Source organism: Pan troglodytes, chromosome 10 (genome assembly GCF_028858775.2).
Source record: "Pan troglodytes isolate AG18354 chromosome 10, NHGRI_mPanTro3-v2.0_pri, whole genome shotgun sequence".
NCBI classification, from domain to species: domain Eukaryota; kingdom Metazoa; phylum Chordata; class Mammalia; order Primates; family Hominidae; genus Pan; species Pan troglodytes.
In genome coordinates, this window is record NC_072408.2 from 137,635,212 (window position 1) to 137,656,309 (window position 21,098).

The following is a 21,098-nucleotide window of genomic DNA, read 5'->3' on the forward strand; positions in this document are numbered from 1 at the left end:
TTAATAACTGATTAGGCAAGGGGTACAAGGCCAATATGCAAAAATCATTGTATTTCTATATACCAACAACAAACAGAGAAAATGACATTTAAAGTAGATACGGCTGGGCACGGTGGCTCATGCCTGAAATCCCAGCACTTTGGGAGGCCGAGGCAGGTGGATCACAAAAGTCAAGAGTTCAAGACCAGCCTGGCCAATATGGTGAAATCCCATCTCTACTAAAAATACAAAAATTAGCTGGGCGTGGTGGTGGGCACCTGTAGTCTCAGCTACTCAGGAGGCCAAGGCAGGAGAATCGCTTGAACCCGGGAGGCGGAGGGTGCAGTGAGCCGAGACTGTGCCACTGCACTCCAGCCTGTGTGACAGAGACTCCGTCTCAAAATAAAAAAAAAATAGATAAATAAAAACTAAAGTACATACGACTTGCATTAACATCAAAACATTGACTACCTAGGAATAAATACAACGAAAGATGTGCGCGACCCTCCTCGGAACCCACAGCACGGCACAGACCGGCATTAAAGGCGGCCTGTGTCGTGGAGGTAGGGGCCATTTTCATGGATTCAAAGACTCAACGTTGTTAACACAGTAACTCCCCCCACCATGATGTGTGGACTCCTATTTGTAATCTCTGGCTTGCTCAGATCCATGTCCCCTGTAAAGCTTTCAATATTTATCATTCCAGAGCAATGAAACTCTTCTCTACAGCTCCCGCGCCCCTAACGCTGAGTTAATTTAAAATCATGTCTTTTCTCCCAATGAGGAGATGCAAATAACACGGGGAAGCAAATTGAGACAAAAATCCAGGTTCTCCAGCTGCTTCCACTGAGCTCCTTTCACTCTCCTGTGTGCCTCAGATTCAAAAGGAAGCAAATGTGAGGCAGGGAGAACTTGGATAAGCAGGTAAAGAAAGAAAACCGTTTCTTCCGTGCCATCCCCCACAGCCACTGAGCGCAGCACAGTCCATACAAAAGCTCCTCAAGACTTTCAGAGTCGCCTCAGTGTGTCTTCCTATTTCACTCTGCTCTTACAAGTACTGTTTTCCAAATCAATCCCTGATTCACTGCCCTCTGAACAGAAAATGCTGTCTTGCTGAACTGTGGTCTAATCTTGGCTCCTAAGTTCTGCGAAGCCACTTTCGTGCATTCTTTAGGACATGATCCATCAGTGGGCCTCACCCCGGCTGATCACTAGAATCATACAGGCAGCTTTAAGAAAAAAAAAACATACAGATGCCCTGGCTCGCCCCAGGCCAAACGCCTCAGACTCTCTAGGGTGTCAGCATTTCATACAAACTCCCCTGAATCTCCCGTGAGGCCAGAGTTGAGGCCTGTGCCGCAGACAGCCAGAGGGACACACAGACAGACAAACGTTTTGTTGTGAACAACAACTTACTTCCTTCCGGGTTTGGTGCAGAAAGAATGATGCTGTGGTTTTTCTTTACTTCTTCAACATATTGAGTTATTTTATCAATACTGTTTCTAATCTCCTCCACCTAGGAGAGAGAGAGAGTCATTACAGCATGGCAAACTCAAATCTGTGACCACTTTTCATCCCCTAAAAGGGGAAGAATAAAGGAGGGAAATAAATAATTACCACATAAGAAATAAAAGCCTCTCCCATTCTCACACTGGTATCGTTAAATTCAAAAAATAAAGATATATCCTATGAATATTTCTACCTTCATACCTAAAGCAGTACCAATCAACATTCACCGGAAAAACCTATCAGGTTGTAAAAATTTCTAGTCAAGTCCCAAGCATGACACAGATGGGCCAATTAGAAGCATACTACTACTAATACCCATTCTCAGTATAACCAGGAAGTAAGCCCATAAAACATGCAGGCACAGTGGCTCACACCTGTAATCCCAGCACTGTGGGAGGCCAAGGCAGACGGATCACTTGAGGCCAGGAGTTCAGGACCAGCCTGGCCAACATAGAGAAACCTCTTCTCTACTAAACGTACAAAAATTAGCCAAGTGAGGTGGCACACACCTGTGATCCCAGCTACTCAGGAAGCTGAGGCTCAAGAATCGCTTGAATCGGGAGGCAGAGGTTGCAGTGAACCAAGATCACACCACTGCACTCCAGCCTGGGCAACAGAGCAAGACTCTGTCTCAAAAAAAAAGAAGAAAATAAAGAAGAAAATAATAATAATAATACTCTTATGGGAGGAGGTATCTATAGCTCATACAGCCAAGGCTTCATAATTGTTATCTTTGACCTCTAAATGTTTAAATTCAATATTTGTTTCAAAATGTAACATATCATTAGCAAGATTTATCTAGATGGAGTCATAACATTATCTTCAAAAACCTCTACGGTAGGCTGAATAATGACCCCAAAGATGTTCAGGTCCTGATCCCTGGGCCTGGGAGTTACCTTATAGGGCAAAAGATACTTTGCAGATGTGACGAAACTAAGGATCTGGAGACGGGAAATGATCCTGAATTCTCCAGTTTGGTCCTCATTAACCCATTTATGCCAGAGGCTGCAATGTGTGTGTGTGAAAAATCAGACCTTGGTGATGACCCTGAGCGGTAGGATATAAATAACTCGCAAAAGCTTAGCGTTCCAATAATGGAACACTACGCATAAATGGGTTAAAGTCGCAACTGTTCTTAGAAGACAGCAGTAGATGGAGATCCAGCTACAGAAGCAGCAAGGTGAGCCCTGGAGCAAGATGCTCTGCTGCCAGCTCCTACCTCCTTCCTCATTTTAAAATAGTAATTATAGGCCAGGCACAGTGGCTCATGCCTGTAATCCCAGCACTTTGGGAGCCAAGGCAGAAGGATCACTTGTGGCCAAGAGCTCAAGACTAGCCTGGGCAACATAGAGAGACCCCCATCTCTACAAAAACTTTTAAAAAAAAGAAAATTAGCCGGGCACAATGGTGCATGCCTGCAGTCCCAGCCACTCAGGAGGCTGAGGCAGGAAGATCACTTGGGCCCAGGAAGTTGAGGCTGTAGTGAGCTGTGACTGCACCACTACACTACAGCCTGGGCAACAGAGCAAGACCCTGCTCTTAAAAACAAAAAAAGGAAGAAGTAATTATTAACCATTACATGTTGTGGCACAATCCACACCCTAATCCCAGAGCCTGTGAATATGTCACCTTGCATAGCAAAGGGAACTTTGCAGATGTGATCAAATTGAGTCTTGAGATGGGAGACTACCCTGGATTATCTGGGTGGGCCCAACGTAACCACAGGAGTCCTTATAAGACGAGGCAAGGGAGCCAACGTTGGAAAAAGGACACTTGATCATGAAAACAGCAGCTGGAGTGATGGCTTTCAAGAGGGAGGAAAACCAAGAACACAGGCCGCCTGCGGAAGATGGAGAGGAAGGCAGCTCCAGGAGGCTTGCAGCTCTGCCCTGCCAGCACCTGAGCTTCTCCAGGCCCTAGAACTAGGAGGAGGTGATCAACGTGTTGTTGAAGCACAGTGATTGCGGTGATTTTGTTACAGCAGCAGCAGGAAACTGACACACGTATCAACATAAATAACACATTTCTGTGAAAAACAGATCTCCAAAAAATCGGTGGAAACAGAGGCAGTGATTTGCACTTTTTGTAAATCTAATGTCCAGCTTAACAGACAGCACCCTGATCATCACAGATATTTCTGGGTTTGGTGTGTTGGCTCTGAGAAACTCCATCATTGTGCAGTCATAAGAGAATGAAAATGGCAATGATCATCTTAGCATTACTTTGAAAAGAGCTTTGACCACAGAATCCTCTTGAAAGGGTCTAAGGGACCCCAGGGACTCCTAACCCAAGCCCTGGACCAGATTTGAAAAGTCTAAGTATTAAAGAATCATGCAGGCCAGGAGCAGTGGCTCACCCCTGTAATCCCAGCATTTTGGGAGGCCGAGGCGGGTAGATCACTTGAGGTCAAAAGTTCAAAACCAGCCTGGCCAGCGTGGCAAAATGCCGTCTCTACTAAAAATACAAAATTAGCCGGGCGTGGTGGTGTGCCTGTAGCACCAGCTACTCGAGGCTGAGACAAGAGAATTGCTTGAACCCAGAAGGAGGAGGCTGCAGTGAGCCAAGATCACACCACTGCACTCTACCCTGGGTGACAGAGCGAGGCTCCGTCTCAAAAAAAGAAAGAAAAATTACCATTTCTAAAGTAATACACATATGTTAGAAAGTAAAAGAAAAAAACATTATTTTAACTCTTGGAGAGTTCTGCAATATACACCGCTGCTAACTCCAAGCCCCCGTATGGCTCCAGAGGAACAGGAGACCGCAGGGCTATACACCCTGTACCTAGACAGGCACTGAGAGAGAATGGTGCCAGCTACCATTTTATGTCCGGGAATAACATAGCACAGGGGTCCTTTGGCTACATTATAAATCATCTTCACAGAAACAAGACTCCCTGGCCACCCTTCAGAGCACTGTTTTAGTGTTAACCAAACACTCACCATGTGAAATTCATTTCTCTTGCAAAATTCTATGTGATATTGAAGATCAGAATGAGTTTATATTACCAAACATTATTTGCTTCTGTATTTGTCTAGGAAGTCATTTCACAGAAATTAAGTGCAAAATAAATTGACTATTTAACAAATGAAAGCTTGAGCTTAAGTTAGAACCCAATGAGGCAAGCACTGGGCAAGCCTTCCTAAAGTACGAGTAACCTGTTTCCCACATGCCCCTGAGACGCCAGCAGCAAAGACAGACTGGCACCAGATAGACAAAGACCACAGCTTAATGGCACTCAGTGAATTGCACAATGTAACTTTTCTGTTCTTTTTTTTTTTTTTTTTTTTTTTTTGTCGCCCAAGCTGTTGCCCCAAGCCGGGGTGCAGTGGCACAATCTCAGCTCACTGCAACCTCCGCCTCCCAGGTTCCAGCGATTCTCCCACCACAGCCTCCCAAGCAGCTGGGATTACAGGCACTTGCCATCATGCCTGGCTAATTTTTGTATTTTTAGTAGAGACAGGGTTTTGGCACATTGGCCTGGCTGGTCTGGAACTCCTGACCTCAGGTGATCCACCCACCTCGGACTCCCAAAGTGCTGGGAGCACAGGCATGAGCCACTGCGCCCGGCCTGCACTATGTAACTTTTCTATTAAATGCAACACTTAATGGCAGGAGATTCTTTAAAATAAATACATTTTTACAAAGAACTTACATGGAAGAGTTAAGCAACCAAGTAAAAGGAATAAAATCAGAAAAATAGTAATTTGACAAAGGGGGCAGGAAGGCTAAAGACAATTTAAAAAGTCTCATTTCCAAGAAGTGAAATCAGGAAATCCCAGCATCTTAACTCCTTCATACCTTAAAGGAAGTTCCTTGTAGCTAACAATTTAATCTCACGGTTTTTTCCTTTAAATAACAGTAGCGACTAACAAATACTAGAAAACCAGTGACTAGGCTTACGTGAGATATTCAAGAAATTCTGGCTGAATCTGAAAAACTAGTAACTTTCCATATGCTTTTATAAACCTATTAAAATGTTCAAATCCAGGCACTGCTAGGCCAGATGAGGCTGCTGAGTGAAACTATCCCATGAGACTCAGCATAATCAAGACGAGTCCTGCAATGAAGGTTCCGTCATTAAAAAACCCACTGGACATGTGTTTTCGTTTCTTCATGTTTTACAAGGTCAATATATTTGTTCTGTGACTCAATTTCAAAAATTTGAAATTAAGCAACATTAGATCAGATAATTCTTAGGTCTGAGAATTTCAGCAGGGCCTAAGCCCAAGAGCTGAGCTGGGGAGATAAGCAGGAGGGGGAGGCCTCACACCTCAGATAGGATCCCAGCACCGCCAGGCCACCACGTTTTAAAATATCAGCCACTGGGTCACCTGTGACTTTCCTCTGAGTCTTCTACCTGAGCTCATATACAGCTGATCAGTCACCGATTTCAGACCCTGAGCCCTCTGCTCTAGGCACTTGCCTTAGGACTCACACCCACCAGTGGACGGATGGCAGTGCTGGTGGGAGCCACGCACACCTGACCCCTGCCCCGGCAGCCAGGCGCCACCTCTGCTGCCGGAACCACCACTTCCTGAAGAACCAAGGAGGCCTCGTTCTGAGACACTGCCAGTCTTGCAGGAAGGCCTTTGTAAAACTCTCTTTTTTTTTTTTTTTTTTTTTTTTCGCAGATCTGCCATTAGTATTTATTCTTTGAAGATACTTTGGAGATTCATTTTCTTGAGTGGCACTGCCATGCTCATTCAGTGAAAACTTGTGGGGTATAGAAATGGAACGGAGAGTTTCAAACAGCTTTGCTGAAACTGTACTTTGGGCTCCAGACTTCACTGTCCTTAGGCATTGAAACCATCACCTGGTTTGCATTCTTCATGACTGAGGTTAACTTAAAACAAAAATGGTAGGAAAGCTTTCCTATGCTTCGGGTAAGAGACAAATTTGCTTTTGTAGAATTGGTGGCTGAGAAAGGCAGACAGGGCCTGATTAAAGAAGACATTTGTCACCACTAGCCACCAAGTTAAGTTGTGGAACCCAAAGGTGACAGCCATGGAAACGTAGATCATCAGCTCTGCTAAGTAGTTAGGGGAAGAAACATATTCAAACCAGTCTCCAAATGGGATCGTGTGGTTACAGTGAATGACCACTCCTGCTTTATTTTTCCTGAGATTGCCGAGAATAACATGGCACTTATACTGATGGGCAGATGACCAGATGAACATCATCATCCCAAGAATATGGAACCACCGTGCTTGCATCAATAGATTTTTCCCTGTTATGTAGGCATTCCTGCCATCCATTGGCACTTGGCTCAGCACAGTTAGGCCAACAAGGACATAATAGACAAGTCCAAAACAGTACTGCACGACGTGAATCATGACATTGGAGAAGACACTGACGTAGAGGCACTCGAAGAGTCTTCGTAAGCTGTGCAGCCACAGAAATACTAGCACTAAGAATGCAGACAGTGCCAGCTCCCCTCCCTGGAACTGTGCCGCCCCGAGAATTCTGAGCAAACCATGAAGCCAGCTTGGAAAAGGTGCTCCCAGGAACAGAGATTGAGTAAGGCACCAAAGCAGGAAGCCATTCCACAGCACTGAGATGATATAAAAGTGGGAAAAATATCTCTTGGGGACATCAAAGGCTCGGCAGGCGGCGGGGCGCGACGGCTCCCCACACTTGGTTTTCCCATAGCGGATCAGGTCCTGGAAGATCGCGCAGCCCGGGAGCAGGCCGGGCGGCAGGAGCTGCAGCAGTAGGGTCAGCAGGAAGGCGGCGGTCAGCGTGAGCCACACCGCGCGCAGCGGGTTCAGCGCCGAGTGCTCGGCCTCCGCCCAGGGAGCCATGGCCCGCGTGCCCGCCTTCCGCGCTGCTGGCGCCCCCACCGCCCGTAAAACTCTCTTAAGGGGCGCCGCAGGACCTCCAAAAGGCAGCCTGCAAGGAGGAGGCGCTCCTGCAGCAGCCAGCACCGGGTGGGAGAAGTGGCCGCCCACCAGCAGAGGGCGCTGCAGGCCCGGCCCCAGCCCACACGGAGGCCACGTGCACAGCTCCACCATCCGCACCCAGTTCCCTCCCGGACTGCATCAGAACGATGATTTGCATTTTTCTCATTATTAACATTGTGATCATACTAAAAATTCCAGAGAACTTACGTAATTCAAACAACAACTTTTAAAAATATTAGCTTAAGTATTATTTCAAATATGATAAATGCACAATCATATTGATATAAATCCTTAAAGAAGAAAGCCACCAGGCGCAAGGGCTCACACCTGTCATCCTAGCACTTTGGGAAGCTGAGGCGGGCGGATTGCCTGAGCTCAGGAGTTTGAAACCAGCCTAGGCAACATGGTGAAACCCCGTCTCTACTAAAAGTGCAAAAAAAAAAATTAGCTGGGCGTGGTGGCACACACCTGTGGTCCCAGCTACTTGGGAGGCTGACGCAAGAGAATCACTTGAACCTGGGAGGCAGAGGTTGCAGTGAGCCGAGATTGTGCCACTGCACTCCAGCCTGGGCAACAGAGCGAGACTCTGTCTCCAAAAACAAGAAAAAGAAAAAGAAAGAAGGGAGGAAGAAAGGAAGGGAGGGAGGGAGGGGTGGGGAGGGGAGGGGAGGAAAGGGAGAGGGAGGGAGAAAGGAGAGAGGGAGGGGTGGGGGGAGGGAGGGAGGACAGGTAGGCAGGCTATGATTGGGTTTCATTAAACGCTCTTACCTGATGGAAGAAATCATCCATGAAATGATCTTTCTCAACCACAACAACTGTGTCTCCATCATCATTCTTCCTACACTACAATGAAAAATGGAAAATTCAGTTTTTTAAAATTTTTATGTAGGCACAAATAGCGAACTGAAATACAAAAACAGTTCAATACCCACAAGATCTCAACTCACTACAGCACCAAATTGTAACAGACTAGCAGCCACCACTATCTACTCCAACTGAACTCCGCAACATTTTCAACACAACAGATCCTGGCTGAAGCAGCCAGAAGGTGGAAGACCTGGAGAGAAACAAGGGGTGGCTTTCTCAGAACTAAGCTGCTTAGAATCATTTAGTTCTCACTATGTAAGTCAATATAACACAGGCCAGTTTTACCCTCAAGAAGTGAAACTGCTTGTGTTGCATATTTTCCATAAACACTAAAAACACTGGCCAGCCGCAGTGGCTCACGCCTGTAATCCCAGCACTTTAGGAGGCTGAGGGGGGCAGAATGCTTAAGTCCAGGAATTCAAGACCGGCCTGGGCAACATGGTGAAACCCTGTCTCTACAAAAAATTAGCTGGGCCTAGTGGCCCATGCCTGTGGTCCCAGCTACTTAGGAGGCTGAGGTGGGAGGACTACCTGAACCTGGCAGGTTGGGGCTGCAGTGACCCTGTCTCTGAAAACAAAACGAAACAAAAGAAACCCCAGCACCACCCAGAAGAACGACCATTGATCAGGAGCTGAAGACCTGGGCTCTAGCCTCCTCCCCAGCAGCCCATTAGCTTGTCTCAGTCTCTGCCTCTTGTCCATGAAATAGAGATAGCATTGTCCCATCTCCATCAGAAGACCCTAAGGATAAGATATTTATCAGTGTTTTATAAGGTAACACTACTTTCATGGGTAATATTAATATATAAACCAATAAAGGCTTTTATTAATAAAATTATTTCTAGTCCCTACTCTTTTTTTTTGGAAACAAAGTCTCACTCTGTCGCCCAGGCTGGAGTGTGGAGTGTGCAGTGGCAGGATCTCGGCTCACTGCAACCTCTGCCTTCCGGGTTCAAGTAATGCTTGTGCCCCAACCTCCTGAATAGCTAGGATTACATGCACCTGCCACCACACCTGGCTTTTTTTTTTTTTTTTTTTTTTGTATTTTTAGTAGAGACAGGATTTCACCATGTTGGCCAGGCTGGTTTCGAACTCCTGAGCTCATGCAATCCGCCCGCCTCACCCTCCCAAATTGCTGGGATTACAGGCATGAGCCACTTCGCCCAGCCTGTACACTCATAATTCTAAGCAAAGCAGCACTTCAAGACAAAATGGGCCAGGCGCGGTGGCTCACACCTGTAATCCCAGAACTTTGGGAGGCCGAGGCGGGTGGATCATGAGATCAGGAGATTGAGACCATCCTGGCTAACATGGTGAAACCCTGTCTCTACTAAAAATACAAAAAAAATTAGCCGGGCACGGTAGTGGGCACCTGTAGTCCCAGCTACTCGGGAGGCTGAGGCAGGAGAATGGCATGAACCCAGGAGGTGGAGCTTGCAGTGAGCCGAGATCGCGCCACTGCACTCCAGCCTGGGTGACAGAGCAAGACTCTGTCTCAAAAAAAAAAAAAAAAAGAAAAGACAAAATGGCAATCAACCGACAAGCAGCAGAAACTAACATTAAGACAGACCCACATAGTTTAACACTCTTCTCCAGGATCCCACACCACTCTAAAAACCAAAACAGAATGGCTGAAGGATACTGAGTGCCGGTGCCCAGGGTCTGCAGGAGTCAGACCAGGTGCGTTATCTGTCAATCTTCCTGGTACCACACCCCCTAGTCCCCACCATGAGGCAGGTGCTGGCATCGCTATTTCAGAGTAGAACACATGCTCAATGGTTATGGTCTCAGAGCTAAGCGGTGCCGAACCAGTAGCTGACGCCAGGTCTGACTTTACAAAACTTCCCATCTTAACAACTGTACTATTACCATGTTGACCCTCTTAAAAAGAGTAAGAGCCGTCCTTTACTTCCAGCTCACAAGAGTTGGCAATTTGAAATACTCTACACACATGTTCTCATTAATTTTATGGTCCCCATGTTGCCAGTGAGGAGGCTGAAACACAGTGCAGGGATCACTCGCAGGGACGGCAGAGCAGAAAACGGCCTGTGACTGTGATTCCACACACCCTGCTCTAACAAGCACACTCTACCCTGGGGGAAGATGGGATGCGGGGAGGAGCTGTGCTGCGGAGCCCCACCAGCCATGCAGGCCAGGCCTGGTGGCCAGGTCCCACAGACTCCCCTTGCGGGGGACCCCCTCTCTTAGAAAGAGGATCTACTCCCCTGTGCGTGCCAGCCCCGCCTCTCAGGCCCACAGCCTGCTCCCTCCCTGTCTCCAAGTGCTCACTTGGGCACTAAATCCCACTAGCTGGGCACGGGGTCTCACTGCTTCCCTATGGCTATCTGCCTTGTCTTCTCAGCTGTGCGGTCTCAGAGGCGCAGGGCCAGGAATGATGGAGTGAAGCATCACCGCTTTAAGTCATTGACTGACTGTGCATTCACCCAAATACCCATGGAGGGGGAGGGGAGGAGGGGTGGAGAGCTGAAAGTGAGCTGCAGACGGCCCTTGTGGCCCTGAGCCCCGGGCCATAAAAGTGCTTCACCCCACCCTGGAGGTGCCACATGGCTCTCAGGGCATCTCACACCTCCCTGCTCTGCCAGGAACTTTAGGTTCTAGATTCAAACTCACTCATTTTTGTTTGTTTGGGAAACTGTAAACATATACAAAAGTAGAAGGAATACTATGGTGAGCCCTCAGTGTCGCCATCACCCAGGCTCAACAATGGTCAAGCCACAGCCTGTCTTGTTTCAGGTGGACACCCACCACTTCCCACTACTCCCTACCCCCAACACCACAAGACCATCATGAGGCAAATCCCATGAGGCAGATGCTACTGTGGAGGCTGCACCTGCAGCTCCAGGAAAGAGGCTGCACCCATCTCAATGCTCCCCAGCGCCACGCTTCCCTGTGAAAGCAAGCTGCTTTCCCATGGTGACCGTCCCATGCTGCGCGATGCACCCCCCACAGTGGCGTGGCGTCAATCCTCCTCCACTCTGAACCCACGGCACGGGTGGATTTTTGTTCCAAGTCATTCGCTTGCTGGTAAACAATTTGTTTCTCTCCCTGTAGACCAGGAAAGATCCACATGACTGGAATATGTTTCCTCTATTGTCTTATTTCTTATTCTTAAGCCTTGACTTATATGTCTTATTTCTACCTGGAAGTCTCAAAACTGATTAGATAACAGGAAACAGACCCAATAATACTGTCTTTGCTTTTCCATTCAAAAAAACAAAACAAAACGAAATGACCAAAGCAATCTTTTTGGCTTTATCCCTAAGCTACATTATTCTTGTCTTCAATGAATGTCCATGTTCAGTCTTTCAGGCTGAGATAGTGCAACAGCTGTACAACAGCCATGATTATGAGAGGGTATTTATTGTAAATAACCAAACTGCTTGTGGCAAACATTTACTAAAAGCCAGGGAATACTCTCTATATGACATACTTGATTTCCCAAGTGTCGAAGTACAGGATAAACATTTAAATATCAACATTCCATTTCGGTTAAATGTTAACAGAAGTCTCCTTAAAAGTAGCATTATAGTAAAATCACAACTCTCCCTGTGTGAATACTATTGTCAGGAACAGGTAGCAGGTAGCTTCCTGGTTTAGAGACTATTTAACAGAGAAGAGTAATTTGCCATTGGAATGATCATCATTTATAATTCAATAGAAGCTGAACTACCACAAATGGCAGAATCCAAAGCTGGACAGAATCCTGGCTTTCTTCTGCCTGTTGTTCACACACACATGCTAAGGACCTTCCATACAAATAATAATTGTGGGCAAATATATTATAAACCTTGACATATACACAGTGGTTTTAGTACTTTGTTGCTAGAATACTTTGACTTACTTTTCACAATTAAATCACTTGGGTAAAAAAAGAAAAGAATACTTGTAATTAAACATAGGTAAAAGCTGGCCGGGTGCGGCAGCTCATGCCTGTAATCCCAGCACTTTGGGAGGCTTAACTGGGAGGATCACTTAAGCTCCAGAGTTTGAGACCAGCCTGGGCAACATGGTGATACCCCATTTTTGGTACAAAAAATACAAAAATTAGCCAGGCGTGGTGGCTCACACTTGTGAGGATCCCTTGAGCCCAGGAGATTGAGGCTGTAGCGAGCAGTGATGGTGCCACTCCAGCCTGGCGATAGAGAGGGACTTTGTCTCAAAAAACAAATAAATAAATATGTAAATGCTGACTCTGGGCCAGTTTGTAAATATGGTGCTAAACGTAACCTACTTTCTCATATTTTGTATGGTGAATTACACTTTTATACCTATAATAAAATGTTATACTTTTTTATTTTTTTGTATTTTTACTAACACTTGTTTCCATTATTATTATATAAATACTTTTTAACAGGCATTTAGACTTTATGTAAATAGTATTACACTTCTGCAATTTTTTTTTTTTTTTTTTTTTTTTTGGAATCAGGGTCTTGCTCTGTCACCCAGGCTGGAGTGCAGTAGCGTGATCACAGTTCACAACAGCTTCAACCTCCTGGGCTCAGGTGATCCCTTCGCCTCAGCCTCCTGAGTAACTGGGACTACAGGCACACATATTTTTTTAGAGATGAGGTCTGGCCATGTGGCCCAGGCTGGCCTTGAACTTCTGGGCCCAACCAATCCTCCCACCTTGGTCTCCCCACGTGCTGGTATTACAGGCATGAGCGACTACACCCGGCCTGCCTCTGCAATTTAATCATTTTTTTTTTCCTCTCAGCTATACATTCAGATTTCTCCACTCAGCATATATTGCTCTAGTGTTAGGTGAAACCACACCATATGGTTCAACCTCATACATTCATCTTACTGCTGCGTACACTCCATTATATAAACAGCCATGAGGTAGCCATCCAGGCTCCTATCGTGCCTAATATTTTTCCATTACCAACAATATAACGAACCACAGTTACAAGGCTGCACATGCATGTCAGGATGGTTTTCTGGAACATACACACACATGCAGAGAGAGGACCACCGAGCCATGGGGTTTAAGCGTCTTCAGCTTCACTAAACAATGCCAAATTGCTCTCCAAAGCACTTGCAATAAATTGGATGCCCCCAGCATGGCACGTGGACATGAGACACTGCCAGGCTAATCTTGAGCTACCAAGGGCCCACCGCATGATCTCGCCCCAGGAATGAGGATCAGAACTGACATGATGAAGCCTAGAGAGCGTGAACTAGAGAGCATTTAAACTTGGGGGCAGGGGCAGCCCCTTACACCAGGCCGTGGAGACGAAGAGAAACCCTCAGGATCTCGCTCCAGCCAACCTCCTCAGCTCACTCACATCTCACCTCCGCCCACTGCTGACCATCCACTCACTACCGACAGCATCTTTCTGTCCCTTGCATGACCTCGTTCCCAACTCTGGGCCTCTGGACTTGCTGTGCCTTCTGCCCAGGGCACCCTCCCCCAGCCCTGTCCACAGCCGCTTTCTTATCCACAGCTCAGCTCACGGGGTGGCCCCCTGACCCACCCGGCCAAGGCAGCCACACCCACACCCTCGCCCTGCTTATTCCTTCACAGCAAGGACTGCGAAAGACACTTGATTCATCTGCTCAGCTGCTGTCTATCTCCCAGCTGCAGGTTCCACAAGAGCAAGGACTTCTGTCTTTTCACAACCCAGGCATCCTGCCCACAGCAGTGCCTGGCACCCAGCCGCCAGTCAGTGACGACCAGGTCAACAAACGAGTGAATGAATGAATGAAGAGCAAGAGAAGGGCAGACACAGACAAGGGGGAGGAGAGTGGGAAAGTACACACAAATGACAAACGTCAACAAACGGAAACAGAGACACACACACAGACTAAGACCCCGCGAACACAAAACGGCCACGACACAAGGACGGGAAGGACCTCAGTGGCTCGCTCCGTCCTAACTCCATCCCTCATGAGGGCCGATGGTACTACGTGCCCTCAAAGCCTGGGAGAAATCACTCTACCTTTTTTTTTTTTTTTTTGAGATGGATTCTCACTCTGTTAGCCAGGCTAGAGTGCAGCGGCAGGATCTTGGCTTACTGCAACCTCCACTTCCCAGGTTCCAGCTATTCTCTCACCTCAGCTTCCCAAATAGCAGAGATTACAGGCACCTACCACCACCCCCAATTAATTTTTGCATCTTTAGTAGAGACGAGGTTTCCCCCTGTTGGCCAGGCTGATCTGGAACTCCTGACCTCAAGTGATCCTTCCACCTTGGACTCCCAAAGTAGTGGGATTACAGGCGTGAGCCACCCCACCCAGCCCATTCTGCCTTTTAATAAATCTCCCTTTTCTGCTTTAGCTGATGGGTTTCTGTCCCTTTTAACCAAAAGGCCTTGAAGACAACAGATTCCAGTGGCATCTACATTTTTCTTACCATGGGCATTTTCAAATGGAAACACACTGATTCAATAAATACCTGGCAGGTGCTCTGGATCAGGCACCATGCAGAATACTGAGGCTTCAGAGCACAAATGACAGTATGCATCTGTCCTGAAAAGGCTGAAGCACTGGGGGAAGGGTGCAGGAAAAAACAGGACTGCATCTGTGTCCAGAATGCCCCAAGACAAGATGGGCCATCTGTGGGAACATGCGAGGAAAGGGAGGCAGGAAGGCTTCCCGGTGATGCCTAACCTGAGACTAAAAAAGGTGCGAGGCTACATATGGTGGCTCACACCTGTAATCCCAGCACTTTGGGAGGCCAAGGCGGGTGGATCACAGCCTGGCCAATGTGGTGAAACTCCACTTCTACTAAAAATACAAAAATCAGCTGGGTGTCATGGGAGGCTGAGGCGGGAGAATTCCTTGAACCCTAGAGGCGGAGGATGCAGTGAACTGAGATTGCACCATTGCACTCCACCCTGGGCAAGAAAGCGACACTCTGTCTCAAAAAAAAAAAAAAAAAAAAAAGGTACAAGGCAAGAGAGAAGGCGCAGAGGGAGAAGTCCAGTGGTTCAGACAAAGGGAGCAGCACCTGCAAGGGCAGGGAGGAGGGGGCGTATCAGTCCGGAGGCAGGAGCAAATCCTGCCACCACAAGGCGATAGATCTGGGCTCCTAGGGAGCTCTTCTATGGATCAGTTATTTCTTAGAGTTGCTGCTCCTTAAATTCAGAATAGACCTCAAGTTAAAAACAAGAAGTGATTAATCTGTGAAAACATATAGATTTTGCTCTTCAAACTAAAGGACATGTTTAGATATACAAATGAGTAAACCTATTGTAATTAAGAATAGAGAAACTATAGACTCCAACTGTAGGAACTGTTTGTATGAGAACACACAAAATATAAAAATTTGGCAGGACTGCATAAGTTATGACATTCTAAACTATAAATATATGCATATATAAAATTATGTTCATATATTAAACTCTTAGTATTTTAAGTTCCAGTGAAGTTTTTTAATCTTCTTATTTTATGAATTGGAACCTGCATCTTCACTGTACAACATTCTGCACTACGTGGGCAAACATGAGCTGTCAAAAAATAACTTTTAAAAATATCTGAGCAGTGTTTTCCGCCCTTTAAGAAATTATATTTGCAGGCCGGGCACGGTGGCTCACGCCTGAAATCCCAGCACTTTGGGAGCCTAAGGTGGGCAGATTGCTTGAGCTCAAGAGTTGAAGACCAGCCTGGGCAACACAGCGCAACCCCATCTCTACAAAAAATACAGAAGTTTGCTGGGTGCAGCGGCACGCGCCTGTGGTCCTAGCTACTCAGGAAGCTGAGGCGGGAGGAGGGCTTGCGCCTGGGAGGTCAAGGGTGCAATGAGTAATGATCGTGCCCCTGCACTCCAGCCTGGGCGACACAGTGAGATCCTGTATCAAAGAAAAAAAAAGAGATTTGCAATTCATCACCTTGAAACCAGGATGAAAAATAACGTTCTCATTTCTTTTAGGTCTACTAAGAACACCACACAGCTACTGTGTATTTATTGTTTATTATCATGCAAACAATTCCCACAGATGAAATGTGTGGTTTCTCTATTCTTCACTATAATAAATAGATATATCATATATATGTATCAAATATAAATACATCAATGTTCATAAACTTTTTTAAAAAAGTAATCAAAATACGTTTGGGGTGGTTATCTTATAGAATAGCTATTCCATTTTGCTTACGTCCTACAGTGAATTTCATTACACCTCGGTCACTCTTCCTTCCCAGGCTGCATGCATCCGCACCCACGCTCAGTTCACTGCTGTGTCTCTCTGCACCCAGCACATGATCTGCTAGAGGCCTGACATTCAAGTACCTGCTGGATGGGCGAGTCTTTTACTTTCTGTAAATCAGAAATATCTTTCTGGATTGAGAGTGTCAGAGATCTGGACCAAGTCACGCAAACTTTCTATGCCCAAATGACTGGTTGCTCAAAAACAGCATCACTGGTTAGAAACTACATCTGTCAGTACAGATTGTATTGAGCAGATTACTCTTTAAGCCCTTTCCACGTAACTGTCAGAGGCACGTTCTTCACAGGAACAAGCATCAGCAGCTAAGAAAAGAAACTTCGTGGAAGCATCACAAATACTTTGTTAATCGGACATTGTTGATGAGGCATTTTAACCAACAAAATATTCAACTTTACCTAGAAAAAAACACCAGCCATTTACAAGCACGGTTGTGAGTACACATTCAACTACTCTAAGAACTACTGGGAAAGGACACATTTCCTGGGGCGGGGCAGGGGAGGGGAATTAAACTTGTATCTGGTAACTTTAAGATGGGTTTTTAAATATTAAAAGTTATTAAACTTCAAATTCAGTTTTAACTTACTATTTTATACTAGGGAGAAGGTTGTTCTTTTCTCTTTTTTTGAGACAGGGTCTCAATCTGTCTGTTGCCCAGGCTGGAGGGCAGTGGCAAAATCTTGGCTCACTGCAACCTCCGCCTCCTGGACTCAAGCAATCTTCCCACCTCAGCCTCCTGAGTAGCTGGAACCACAGGCATGCACCACTACACCTGGCTGAGTTTTTGTATGTTTTTTGTAAAGACAGGGTTTTGCCATGTTGCCCAGGCTGGTCTTGAACTCTTGAGCTCAAATGATCTGCCCGCCTCAGCCTCCCAAAGTGCTGGGACTACAAGTGAAAGCCACTGTGCCCAGCCAGAAGGCTGCTTTTTATAACTCCCTAAAAACAAAAAATCTGGTAAACATTAATCACACTTATAATTACATAGCACTTGCTCCCTCCCACCTTCTCCCAGAGCTTCACACATTAGATAATTTTATGCTTCATAACTCCCTCTATGAGGTGGACAAGAGAGATACCACTGTCCCCATTTCACGTACAAGAAAAAGTTTTGAGAGATTTAAAAATTATTTGCCCAAGATGAGAAACTCCATGAGTGGAAATTTCCACGGATATACTCTCTGACTGCTCAGTGGCTGTGTCTAAAGCAGGATGGTATTGAAGTAGATGAGCTGACTTCTAGCTCTGCCGTTCTAGAACAAAACTGATTGACATGTTCTACTGTTTCAGGAAGGGTTTGGATATATAGAAACTGAGTGACAAATAATTGCCTTATTTGCTTTTTGCTATTCAAGCCAAGAAAAGGTACTTTCTCACGATTCCCCAACATATAAATTTGGCTGTATTTTGCCAAAATAGTCACAGCTCTCACGTTCAATGACATTGAGCTTTTTTTTTTTTTTTTTTTGAGACAATGTCTCACTCTGTCACCCAGGCGGGAGTGCAGTGGCATGGCACAATCATGGCTCACTGCAGCCTCTATCTCCTGGGCTCAAGGAATCCTCCTAGCTTAGCCTCCTGAGTACCAAGAACTACAGGTGCGAGTCACACCTGGATAGTTTTTTTGTGCGTGCTTTGTTTTGTTGGTTTTTCTGAAAGAGTCTCTTTCTGTTGCCCAGACTGGAGTACAGTGGCACAATCTCGGCTTTCTGCAACCTCCGCCTCCTGGGTTCAAGCGATGCTCCTGCCGCAGCCTCCAGAGTAGCTGGGACTACAGGTGTGCGCCATGACATCCGGCTATTTTAGTAGAAACGGGGTTTTGCCATGTTGGCCAGGCTAGTCTCCAACTCCTGACCTCAAGTGGTCCACCCAACTCGGCCTCCCAAAGTGCTGGGATTACAGGCATGAGCCACTGCGACTGGCCTCCTGCTAATTTTTTAATTTTTTTCGAGAAACAGAGTCTCCCTGTGTTGCCCAAGCTGGTCTCCAATACCTGGGCTCAAGTGATGCCCCCACCCTGATCTCCCAGACTGCTGGGATTACAGGCGTGAGCCACGGCTTTTCTTCATTAAATAAATACCTGAGCTCCTACTACACGGCACTGAAAGATAATCCATCGGGCAAGACAACACAACTATAATTTGCTGTGTTTAAGATGATATTGATCTGCGGAACACAGGGAATATTTGTCCATTAATAAAAAAGGAAAAATCACCGTGAAGAAACTTCCTTGGAATGAATATAAAGCATCATTTCCATGATCCTAAGGATGAAATCATTGCCTTTCTCAACCAGAGCTCCTCATCTGAACCACAGAACACAGATAATGATTTAAGTGGCTCTTTTCTCTATTCTCCCACTCGGGGGTACATAACAGCTCCATTCTAGCAGCAGAGGAGAGAGAATAATTCATTACATGCAGTGGGTGTCGTAGGGCTGTGGGCCTTAGCACCCCTGTTCTGAGGCTGCCAACAATTTAGAGACCAGAGGCTCTATCTGTGCACACACGTAGCATGAATTAGTACCTGTATTGTAAAGAGAAAAAGTCATAACTACTTCTGCTGGCCTAAGCCGTCCTGGGTTAGACAAGCTTGGAAAGTGCACGACCATCACTATCATTCCGCTGTCACTGCACCATGCACAGTCCTGTCACCTTTACACGTGTAGAATGCATCGAAATCCTTCCAAAATTTTTAGTGACCTGCTTTTCCCTTGCTAAAGTAAACAGTAACTTGCTGTGTGCCCGGCTGCTGGGCGCATAAGGTGCGTTCAGAGTCAACACACGGTCCCAGTTTCCAAAGCAAACTACTGGGAGATCAGACACGAGCTGTTGTTCGCGCTCGCCCCACCCCAAGCACCCAGCACTCTAAGGTGCCCACATTTCACACCCATCTGTTGCCTCCCGCTTGGTGCACAGTCCTTTGTGAAGCCCCAGGGATAAAGCAGCGACCAAGAGGACCCGGCCTGCTCCCCGGGGCTGACGCCAGCTGCGGGGACCCCGTGGGGCGGACCACAGTTAGGCCAGTGGGCTCCGGCTGGGTAAGCGCCAGATACAATCCGCCAAGCGGAGTGACGGACAGGGGGCCACGCTCGAAGAGGGGGTCGAGGCCGGGACCTTCCCCGCTCCCTCCTCCTGCCCCAACCCGCCCTGAGGACTCCGCCCAGGAAGCCCTGGGGACCCCGCCCGGAGCCCCACCCTAGGACTCCCCGAGACCCTCGTCCTGGGGACCCCGCCCGGAGCCCCCACCCCTAGGACTTCCAGAGACCCCCGCCCTGGGGACCCCGCCCGCAGCCCCCACCCTAGGACTCCCGGGACCCCCGCCCTGGGGACCCCACCAGCAGTCCCCGCTCAGGACTCCCTGAGACCCTGCCCGCAGCCCCCGCCCCAGAACGCCGGAGATCCCCGCCCTGGGGACCCACCCGGAGCCCCGCCCAAGACGCCCCGAGCCCCCGCCCGCCCTCCAGACGCCGCCCCGGCCGGGCCTGAACCGCTACCCGCGGCTGCCGCTCACCGCCGTCAGGTCTGGCAGCCGGTCCCGCATCCCCGCCGGCCGGGCAGCGCGCCCCGCCGCTCAAGCCTGTCCCGAGCTGCCTCCGGCCGGGCCGGGGGCTCTCCGGTCTCCGCCTCAGGCCCCGCGGTCCCGGCCCGGCGCCAGCAGCCCTCCCTGGAGCCGGCGCTGCCACGGCAACCGCGCCCCGCGCGCTCTGCGCATGCCCGGCCCGCGCCGCGCCCCGCACCCACCCACACGGCGGCAGCGCTTTCCAGCGGGAGCCCGGAGGGGCGGGGCCTGGGGGCGGGGCCTAGGCGGGGAGGGGCGGGGTCCGGCCGAGCCCCAGGCTGGCAGTTCCGCTACGCGTGCTGTTTGTCCCTTGATCTGCTTTTATGCTTTCACACTCATTGTTTTATTTATCAAAATATAGAGCATTCAACGAATAGTGACAAAAGAGCAAAGCTCCCGGAATGTGCTAGGTGCAGCTTTGGGTAATACATATGCCGAACCTTCTCTTTAAGGGTCCACGCGCAGCCTCGGGTGTGAATGAAGGAGAAGAGATCGTGTACCACACATGATGCTTACGGAGCATAACACGGCAGGGGGCGGTAACGGGAAGAGCGTCCGCAGGCCCAGCCCTGGGATGCCATTCTGGCAGGAGAAACAGGCAATACAGACACAGACAAATAAATGATAGATGAGAAAAGAAAGTAAGGGCATGGGCACGGAACTGGCAGAGAGGTCGTCATGAAGGTGCAGGAGCTTAGGTGAACTACACAGGTTGGGGGAACAGTCCCCAAGACCATTATCACCTCTGACACCAACGGCAAATTCTGGCGGTTTCCAAAACCACCTTCAAGTTCCATAATTTGCTAGAAGGAATCACAGAATACACTAAAAACTACTGTACTCACAACTATGGTTTCTTAGCAGGAAAATGATACGGATTAACATCAGCCAAGGAAGAAGGGCAGAGGGGGAGCCCTTCTTACAGCGTGGAGCTTCAAGGTCCTCCCGTGGTCCTCTCCCTGTGTAGTCAGGCCTCATGACTTGCCCTGCACTGATGTGTGGCCTTACACACGAAGTACTGCCAGCCAGGGAAGCTCACTTGAGCCACAGTGTGCAGAACGTTTACTGGGCTCCATTGCATGTGCATGATTGAT

General features: G+C 47.8%; 1 protein-coding gene and 1 pseudogene across 7 annotated transcripts in view; both read right to left on the reverse strand.

Annotated features, from left to right (window-relative positions):
* STX2 (syntaxin 2) overlaps positions 1-20,137 on the reverse strand; it is a 54,578-nt gene extending 34,441 nt beyond the window's left edge. For all 7 annotated transcript variants that reach the window (XR_010148207.1, XM_054664739.2, XM_009426576.5 and 4 more), the window contains exons 1-3: positions 19,957-20,137; positions 8,160-8,234; positions 1,396-1,495 (exon numbers count right to left, since the gene is read on the reverse strand). Coding sequence is in view for 6 of the 7 variants with exons in the window: in XM_054664739.2 (XP_054520714.1) it covers positions 1,396-1,495; positions 8,160-8,234; positions 19,957-19,986 (205 nt within the window). In the remaining variant the exon portion in view is untranslated. The remainder of the gene's footprint in view (positions 1-1,395; positions 1,496-8,159; positions 8,235-19,956) is intronic.
* Positions 6,124-7,550, reverse strand: LOC737849 (polyprenol reductase; annotated as a pseudogene).
* Positions 20,138-21,098: the final 961 nt, after the last annotated feature.